This window comes from Henckelia pumila, chromosome 3, assembly GCF_033568475.1.
Source record: "Henckelia pumila isolate YLH828 chromosome 3, ASM3356847v2, whole genome shotgun sequence".
NCBI classification, from domain to species: domain Eukaryota; kingdom Viridiplantae; phylum Streptophyta; class Magnoliopsida; order Lamiales; family Gesneriaceae; genus Henckelia; species Henckelia pumila.
In genome coordinates this window covers 20,324,488-20,334,543 of record NC_133122.1, presented here as the reverse complement: position 1 = coordinate 20,334,543, position 10,056 = coordinate 20,324,488, and the positions used below count along the sequence as shown (strand labels likewise).

Below are 10,056 nucleotides of genomic sequence, written 5' to 3'. Positions count from 1 at the left end.
AAATCCGACAATGTAAATTTGATTTTGACATGGACGATAACTTTCATGACTGTATTAATATTTGTAAATCCTTATAAAAAATTATATGGAATTTCGATCCTTCATAAATTTGCAAAACTTGTAAATGAAAAGTACTTCATAATAACTTTTTCAAACGTTTACAAAAACTACTGAAGAATGATCATGAATATAGAGATCGTTGCAACAATATTTACACATAAATATATGAAGTACTATTTATCCTTGAAATGATCTCTTGACCCATTAATTACTACCATGAATATGTAACTAGAGATTCTAGTTTAATTCCATAATTTTTCAGATCTTTACCCATTATTACCATAGTTTTTAACGAAATAATTGGCTATACAAAGAAAACCATATTTCACATGTACATATATAGTTTCCTTCAAACTTCTGATAGAAAATTTTAAGATCTCTAACTCCAAACAAACAATGCTATATATGACATGTATGAAGATTATAGAGAATCGAGCCATATCGGTAACATACATTAATGAATATTGGTAATTAACTAGCTAGCACTAAGTAATCTACCTACGAAGGCTTCAAAGTGGAAAAAATATATATTTTTATCTATTAATCCAGGAATCAAAAAATATAGTACTGCTGAATTTTATTATTGCCACGATCGTCATCTAGCTTGAATCTTGATCGCATGCATGCAAAATAAATTTACACGATCTCAATTATTTTTTTTCATGTGAAAATTATCCCGTTTTGTAATTAATTATTAAGAGGGATTTATTCTGTAGATATGAACCTGGATTGAATATGATGATATATATTCCAATTAGCATCACATTTCTTGAAAAAAAAAAATACATTAGATTTCAACGATGTCTAATTAAACATACAAAAGCTACAAGAGATCACACACACAACACACAAATTAAGATAAAAATGAAAAGTAATTAACCTACCAAATCCAGGGTTTTCCAATCCTCGATCGATATATCTTTCACTAGAAAATTAAATCAAATTTTCTTGAACCAAGATTGTATCTCGAGCCGGATCAAAGCTTTGAACGAAACTAATAACTTCACACATACTTGAAAGATTCACAAGGTAGTATTATTTGTTGAAGAAGAGCTGAAAGTCGAAAGATCGGTCCATGCAGCGGCGGCGGCAGCCGGAGGAGGAGCAGCTGGACTACAGCTCCAATTACCATTATATGCTTGTATATTTTCTCCCAAGAATTGCCTCGATAAATTATGCTCAGGGTTTCCTTCCATTTTCATAGATGTCGAAATTACTTGACTAATATTCATTGAACTAGAAATCTTGGGTCTCAACTGATCATCGATATGGCTCGTTTCACCGCCTTGAAACTGGTACATCCCCGCCGGAGACGGGTCTAAACCACCGCCCAAGAAAGGGAACTGCTGCAGTCGCCACGGCTCGCCACCGGAGAAAAGTGAAGCCACCCCACCACCACCACCACCACCACCAAGAAAGCTGCTAACCCCCGTGGGAAAGTTCATCTGATGATCATGACTTGCAGTGCTAACCATCGGCGAAGATATCCCGCTGTAATTTAACGCCATTTCGTTGCTGAAGTTATCGGTGAACTGACTTAGAGGAGACATGAATCGAAGCGAGGGAAGAATTTGAGGCGTGAGGCCAAGCATGTTGCTTTGTGATACACCATTAATGGTGGAGATCATATTGCTCGTAGAACTGCCGCCGGTTGGTTGCCTGACGTCGCCACTAGCCGGAGACTTCGAGCTGTTTGATTTGCTTCTTTTGTTCCTCCGGCAACCGCCACCGACCGGAACATTCCTCAGCGCGCCGCCTCTGGTCCAGTACCTTCTGCAAGTCTTGCAAAAGTGACGCGGCTGAGAGAGACTGTAGTTGTTGAAATAACAAAACTTTGTGTTTGTAGAGTCGCAACGAGGGCACTTGAGAGCTGTTTCCGGCATCGGCATGTTAGCGAGCCGAGCCCTTTCCGACATGGAACCGGGCCGTATTGAACTCGAACCAGCTCCTCCCACTCCATGTGGCTGAGGAGGAGGAGGAGGAGGAGTCACCGGCGGTGCAATCAGACAAGGGTTTGCACCGCTGCTTCCAATTATCTGCTGACTACTTTGTTGCTGAAAAACAAAAAATCAATAAAAAGATGGTATATTCATCAAGAAATTAAAGAGACCACAAGGTATAATAAGATGAAAAAACATACAGATTAACAAAAAGGGGTTCGGAATATTTATCTTTAAAATCCTTTACTTTTGCAAAATTAAAAGCATATATGATAAAAATAAATAATACACACAGAAAAAATAAAGCTAAAAAAGAAGGGAAAAAAAAAACCCCTCTAATTAATAAGCTACCTGATGCCAGTTGGAAGGATCAAGATAAGCAGGAATGGAAGAAAAAACCATTGTTCTTGAGCTTTAATTCTTTCTCTTTTGTAAAGGTTATTTGGTTTTTGGGAGAGGTAGTGGAGAATCACATCAACTAGAGGCCAGGCCAGAGAGAAAAATTTTAAAAAAATCAAAATAAAAAAGGAGAAAGAATATAAAAAGAAGATCAATGAGAATATAATAGGAGCCAAAATAAAGTAGAGGGCTAACTAGCTTTATGCATGTATATATATATATACATATAATATGTACACACACACACACACAAACATGAAGCACTAAATTGTTTTCACTATGTCTTGCTAGCTAGTTTTCGTTTTATTGCTTTTTAGGGTTTCGAGAGTACTGTGATGTTTTTTTTTTTAGCTTTATTACTTAGTCTTTAAGCTTCTGTTCTGCTAGCAGTATTGCATGGAAAAAGTTGCGGTCTTCTATCATTTTTTTGTTTATACATATAAATATAGCAATAGATCATGTCTATATTCTATCTTTGTGTGTAATATATAAATATATATATATATATATAATTCACCAAAAAACTTCACTAGAATTTAAATTTTTTAAAAAATATGTGCCTGACTTCCAACCGAATGAAACTTTTTTGGGCTCTTTTTTGTGCTCTGCATTCCACCCACCAATATTTCCACATATACGTTTACGTACATATACTTTTATGTGGATACATTAGGTTCTGTCATATGTGAAATATGATACATTTACAACTTTTAAGTGTTCGAGTTGAGTATTTAGTAATCAAACAATTGTTAGATAGATAAATATCATTTTTTTTCCAATTCCTCTTCTGATTTTTGTTTGTCATTATTTTTTTTTGTTTTTAAGAATTTTTTATTTTATTTTATTTTTTGAAATCTCGTTTTTTAGATTGTGTGAATCGCGTTTGTGATACCAATGGATATCATATTAATGGCCCAAAAATGCCTATATAATTCTGCCGGCCACAATCGGGCCTTCTTTGGCCCAAATGCTAATTGGTTTATATCAATGCAATCTCACCAAATTCAGAGGTTTTAGATGGGAATTATTTATTGATAAAATAACTAAGACTGATTTGGATCGATGAATTTAGAACCAAGGAATATTTCAAACTATTGAGAATTAAAACCAATCGCAGCAATAAACAAGCATAATCAAGAACACAAGAATTTTACTTGGTTCGGGTTTTGAATTACCCTACATCCAAGGTTCTTGGATTTCTCCAATGGAATCTACTAATCACCAAGATATTTACAATCGTTACAATCCTCCTCAAGACTTCAAATTAATGCACACAACTCATAAACAAAAAAGATAAGAAGAGCAAGCAAGAACATCTTCACTTCAGTAATTCCTTGAGTTTGTATACGTCGAGATCTTCAAGATCAGAGATTCTCTGATTTAGCCCTAATTTACAGAGCATTCGATTTCTTAGAATTTCATATGAAAGAATGAAGAACTCAGCAGAGAAGATCGAGCTGCTTTTATCTACACTTGAAGAAGTTGTTAACCCCCTTAACTGCCATTAGAATATATATAACCATAAACTAATCAGATTTAAGCGTAGGCCGTTGGATGTAGTCTTCTCTCAGGAAATAATCTCAGCCCTTCAATTAAGTCAGCTCAATAAAATGAGTCAACTTAATTACTCCACAAATCTCCACCTTTTACTCATTTTATCATAACATAAAAGATTCCAATGAATATACAATATGACAGTAGAGCTATCTACTCCATGATGTTGAGCACACCCAAAGCATCTTTGAGTTTGCCCACAGAAATGACCTTAGTTAACATATCTGCAGGATTAATAGTTGTATCAATCTTTTGTACACTGATTTGACCTCCAGAAATAACATCTCTCACAAAGTGCAGCCGAACATCTATGTGCTTTGTTCTCTCATGGAACATAGCATTCTTAGACAGATGAATGGCACTTTGAGAATCACAAAAGATAATTGCAAACTTCTGAGTAAATCTTATCTCTTCAATGAAGCCCCTAAGCCACATTCCTTCCTTAACCGCTTTTGTAAGTGAGATGTATTCAGATTCAGTTGTAGATAGAGCTACAACATGTTGTAGGCTTGATTTCCAGCTTACAACATTACCACCAAATGTAAACACATATCCTGAAATAGATCTTCTTCTATCAAGATCTGCCGCATAGTCAGAATCACAATACCCAGTTATTGTGCTTATTGAATTTCCAGCTCTAGAGTATACTAACTTCAGTTGTGCTGTCCCTTTAAGATATCTGAATAGCCATTTAACTGCTTGCCAATGATCTCTGCTTGGTTTGCTCATAAATCGACTAAGCAATCCTAATGCATATGAAATATCAGGTCTAGTAGACACCATCAAGTACATGATACTACCTACTACATTGGAGTATGGAACAGATTTCATGTGTGTAAGCTCCAGTTCTTCATCTTCTTCCTTGACAGCCACTAACTTGAAATGAGCTCCAATAGGTGTATTTACAGTCTTAGCATCTTTCATATCAAAAATGTTTATCAGACGTTGTATATATCTTTCTTGAGATAAAGCTAAAGTACCTGCCTTTCTGTCCCTTATGATTTCAACTCCAAGAATTTGCTTTGCTGACCCGAGATCCTTCATTTCAAATTCAATACTCAATAGATGTTTCAATCTCTGTATTTCATTTTTATCTTTACAGGCTATCAACATATCATCAACATAAATTAGTAGATATATGTAAGAACCATTTGAGAGTACATTGAAATACACACAACTATCAAATTTTGATCTCTTAAAACCTTGCTGCACCATGAAGTCATCAAAGCGCCTATACCATTGTCTAGGAGCCTGCTTTAAGCCATATAGAGACTTTTTTAAAAGACAAACTTTTCCAGCTTGTGACTTCCTTATAAAACCTTCTGGTTGAGACATCAGAATTTTTTCATCAAGGTTTCCATGCAAGAAGGCAGTCTTGACATCTAACTGCTCAAGTTCCATGTCATACATTGCTGTAATGGCAAGAAGAATTCGTATTGATGTGTGTTTAACTACATAAGAAAACACCTCATGATAGTCAATACCCTCAACTTGAGAGAAGCCCTTTGCCACAAGTCTAGCTTTGAATCTAGGCGGCTCAATACCTGGTATACCTGGTTTCTTCTTGAATGCCCATTTACATCCAATGATTTTTCTATTCTTAGGTCTGTCAATTAAAGTCCAGGTGTTATTCTTGGCTAATGAATCAAATTCATCTTGCATAGCCTTTTTCCAGTAAGGCCAATCTTTGCTCTGTTGTGCTTCAGAATAACTTGTAGGTTCATGAAGATCTAGGAAATCAGCAACATTAAGATCAAAAGCTATGAACTCTGAGGATGCAAATCTTGATGGAGGTTTTATTTGTCTCCTAACTCTGTCTCTGGCAAGAAGATAGTCAGTCAAATGCTCACTGTTATCAACATCTTCTGAACTTCCATCTTGATTTGAATCCTTATTTCCATCAGTAACATGATAAAATTGACCATCATCATAAAAAACTTCAGATTGAATGGGAATAACTCCACCTGCATTTAAATCTCCACCAGTGTTCTCTTTGGTGAATTGTTCCCTGCCACAATATGGAAACATCTGCTCAACTTGTTTAGAGCTGGCTAAATCTAAAGAGAGCATGTTAGTTTTATAAAAAAACATTCTCATTAAAGATCACATCCCTGCTGATTATACATTTTAAATCATCAAGAAGCCACACTTTATAGTCTTTTACACCATTAGGATAACCAAGAAATATGCCTTTCTTAGCTCTTGGATTAATTTTTCCTTGATTTGCATGAACATACACCATACACCCGAAAGTTCTAAGATGTTTAAAGGCTGGTTTTACATTTGACCATTTGTGTTCAGGTGTCATGAAATCAATGGCAGAAGATGGTGACAGATTTATAAGATAACAAGCAGTAGATGCAGCTTCAGCCCAAAACTTACTTGGTAATCCACTTTCACTTAACATGCATCTTACTTTATTCATAATGGTTCTATTCATTTGTTCTGCTACACCATTTTGTTGTGGTGTGTATGTGCAAGTTCTATGCCTAGCTAGTCCATTTTTGGCACAGTAGCTATCAAACTCATGGTTGCAGAATTCTAAACCATTATCAGTTCTTAACTTCTTGATTTTATTCCCCATTTGGTTTTCAACTAACGTCTTCCATTCAACAAATTTACAGAAGGCTTCATCTTTTGTTTTAAGGAAATAAACTCATACCTTTCTAGAGTAATCATCAATGAATGTAACAAAGTATTGAGCTTTAGAGAGTGAGAATGGTACCTTAGATGACCCCCATAGATCAGAGTGTATATAATCAAGTGCTGATTTTGTAATATGTGTTGCTGTTTTGAAACTCAGCCTGTGTGTCTTTCCTAAGACACAACTTTCACATAAATCCAGCTTGTTTATATGCTTAAAATCCAGCAGCCCTTGTTTGCATAGTTCTTGTAGTCCTTTAAAACTCATATGCCCAAGTCGTTTGTGCCAAAGCTGGGTCTGATCAGTCTCTGAAGTGGCTATATTCACATCAGTGGTTATGGTTGTTCCTAGCAGGACATATAAGCCATACTTCAAAGTTCCTTTCATGACAACCAAGGATCCCTTCACTACTTTCAATATTCAATTTTGAACTTTGTATGAAAGTCCTCTTTCATCAAGAGTACCTAAAGAGATTAGATTTCTCTTTAGATCAGGTATATGTCTTACTTTAGTAAGCAATTTGACAGATCCATCCCACATTTTCAACTTCACTGTCCCAACACCATGAATTTTGCAGGATTCATTGTTCCCTAAAAGAACCTGTCCTGGATCTACTTCTTTATAATCCAGAAACCATTCTTTTCTAGGTGACATATGGTATGTACAACCAGAATCCAATATCCATTCTTCCTTGGGATCATCTGTGGATATGGTCAATACTTCTGCAGCTTCATATCCATCATGAATGTTAGCTGTATCACCTGTAAGAGTTGAATCTTGTTTTTTATTCACCTTCCTTTGAGGACAGTTCCTTCTCAAGTGGCCTTCTTTCTTACAAGTCCAGCAAGTAAATTTTGGCCTTGATTTCGATCTGGAATCTCTCCTGCCTTTATTATTCCATTCCTTCCTTTCGATGGATCTACCTCTAATATGTAATCCCTCTCCAACAAATTTAATGTTCTTGCCATTGGCCTTTAGATCCAATTCTTTTGAGTATGCAGCTCCTGTCACTTCTTCAAGAGTCAAGGTCTCTCTTCCATATTTCAGAGTATCTCTTAGCTGATCATAGGCCTTTGGCAGATAGTTTAACAAGAAAATTTCTTGATCCTCCTCATCGATTTTTACTTCCATATTTTCCAGATCAGACAACAACTTGGTAAACTCATCAATATTCTCATCTATAGACTTATTCTCATCCCTCTTGAAGCTATAGAATCTCTGTTTCAGATAAATCCTATTTGGCAAAGCCTTAGTCATATACAATTGTTCTAATTTTATCCACATTTCGGCAGCAGTCTTTTCCCTGACTACCTTTCTCAAGATTTGATCACTCAAACTTAGAACAATGGTATTTCTGGCTTTCTTTAGAATTTCGGATTTATTCTCCACTTTGTCAGAGATCTTGGATTCACCTTGTAGTACTTCATCCAATCCCAGATTTCCAAGATGTGCAATCATCTTTTCTCGCCATAGATTGAAGTCGTTTTTACCATCAAATTTTTCAACTTCAAATCTTGATGTAGGCATCGTCAAAGAGTGTCTCTGGCCAGTAGACATTTTCTCAAGAAGTCAACACGAAGATTTAATAGAAATCAGCGGAAGAGATTGATACAACTCCAAATCTAGCAGCACCACAGATTCTCAAGCCCAGATAATTACCGAAGCTCTGGTACCAATTGTTGAGAATTAAAACCAATCGCAGTAATAAACAAGAATAATCAAGAACACAAGAATTTTACTTGGTTCGGGTTTTGAATTACCCTACATCCAAGGTTCTTGGATTTCTCCAATGGAATCTACTAATCACCAAGATATTTACAATCGTTACAATCCTCCTCAAGACTTCAAATCAATGCACACAACTCATAAACAGAAAAGATAAGAAGAGCAAGCAAGAACAGCTTCACTTCAGTAATTCCTTGAGTTTGTATACGTCGAGATCTTCAAGATCAGAGATTCTCTGATTTAGCCCTAATTTACAGAGCATTCGATTTCTTGGAATTTCATATGAAAGAATGAAGAACTCAGCAGAGAAGATCGAGCTGCTTTTATCTACACTTGAAGAAGTTGTTAACCCCCTTAACTACCATTAGAATATATATAACCATAAACTAATCAGATTTAAGCGTAGGCCGTTGGATGTAGTCTAATGGATGTAGTCTACTCTCAGGAAATAATCTCAGCCCTTCAATTAAGTCAGCTCAATAAAATGAGTCAACTTAATTACTCCACACAAACTCATGATAAATACAGTTATATCTATACTATATATATATATAAAAGTTGAGCATCTTAGAGTGAGAACACCAACTTTTTTTGTCCAAAATTGTCCTTTACACTAGATAAATAAGTAAAATTGATTTTATTTAAATATTTACATATTTTTCTCAACTAACCATTATATATAAGATAAAATGATAAATAAATTTTAATTTTTGTTTTATATTATTTTAGAAATGTAAAAATACTTTTAAAAATTATTGAAAAAATAAAAATATTTATATAGAACATATAATACTAAAAACAATATATATAATTTTATACACACACAGCGCGCTGTGTGCGGTCATACTAGTTTTAATAATTGAATCGGAAGCATTTCAAACGAATCTATTATACGGGGAATTTGAAATCCATCGCATTAGTTAAAAAACAAGTAAAAACGTAAAATGATGAATTTCAAATTCAAGGAATTTAAGCGTAACTAAACAAGCGGGATGAATTTTTTGTTACATATTTGAAATCATAATTAGTTCCAAATCGGATCAATCCAAATGCAACTTTAAATGTATTTTAGGTTGCGAAATTTCTGAGAAATTTTTTTATATATAATTTAATTTTTAAGAAGAGCTACATATATCCACTACTAGCTACTTCTAGGCTTAACAACTAGCTAGTAAAATGAACTTATACCACTTGTTAAAAAAAAAATAGATGAAGCTTTCACATCATATTGTATATATCCACCAAAACATAAACAAGTTTCACCAATCAATAATCAAGAACCTCAACCAAATAACCTAAACAACGCCAGATTCATTGACTCGGGCATGCATGAATGTATGGTGAAGGGATCAAATCGGCGCGACAGATAGGGCAACTCGGGTTGCTATCGACCCACCTATCGATACAACTCGAATGAAACGCGTGAGAGCATTCGGGCAACACTCGCACCCCTTGGCCTTCCATGAACTCGCCCAAACACACCACGCACATATCCTCCTTGCACTCTTCCGAGAACTCGGACGTGACAATCACTTGTAATGTCAGTTCGTCCATATTTTTAGCGGCCTGCGCGTTTTCTCGACCATTCTCGAGATCATCATCTTCCCCTTGGTTCGTGGAAATAGTCGAACGTAGAGTTTGGGTCCCATTGCTTAGCACGAGAAAGCAATGGCAAATCGCCACGGCTACGGAACCCGCCATGATCCCTAAAAGCCCCACGAGCAATGGGTTCAT

At 35.5% G+C, this 10,056-nt stretch overlaps 2 protein-coding genes across 3 annotated transcripts; both read right to left on the bottom strand.

Annotated features, from left to right (window-relative positions):
* Nucleotides 1-845: 845 nt before the first annotated feature.
* LOC140891514 (dof zinc finger protein DOF5.1-like) lies at nucleotides 846-2,489 on the bottom strand. Of its 2 annotated transcripts, none has more exons than XM_073300036.1 (2): nucleotides 2,352-2,489; nucleotides 846-2,114 (listed from the first exon to the last, which is right to left on the bottom strand). In XM_073300036.1, exons 1-2 carry the CDS (start codon nucleotides 2,400-2,402, stop codon nucleotides 1,083-1,085), a joined length of 1,083 nt encoding a protein of 360 aa, XP_073156137.1. In that variant the 5' UTR covers nucleotides 2,403-2,489; the 3' UTR covers nucleotides 846-1,082. The 2 variants fall into 2 exon arrangements, with proteins under 2 accessions (XP_073156137.1, XP_073156138.1); XM_073300037.1 differs by having other exon boundaries at nucleotides 848-2,103; nucleotides 2,352-2,463.
* A 7,144-nt stretch (nucleotides 2,490-9,633) lies between these two features.
* Nucleotides 9,634-10,056, bottom strand: LOC140888210 (RING-H2 finger protein ATL73-like). The gene has a single exon (XM_073295901.1). The coding sequence runs from the start codon at nucleotides 10,054-10,056 to the stop codon at nucleotides 9,634-9,636; it is 423 nt and encodes a 140-aa protein (XP_073152002.1).

Coding starts and splice junctions, on each gene's coding strand:
- LOC140891514 (XM_073300036.1), bottom strand. CDS start 2,402: ATGGTTTTTTCTTCCATTCCTGCTTATCTTGATCCTTCCAACTGGCAT. Junction 2,115..2,351: donor ATCCTTCCAACTGGCATCAG/GTAGCTTATTAA, acceptor TTTGTTTTTCAG/CAACAAAGTAGTCAGCAGAT.
- LOC140888210 (XM_073295901.1), bottom strand. CDS start 10,056: ATGAACCCATTGCTCGTGGGGCTTTTAGGGATCATGGCGGGTTCCGTA.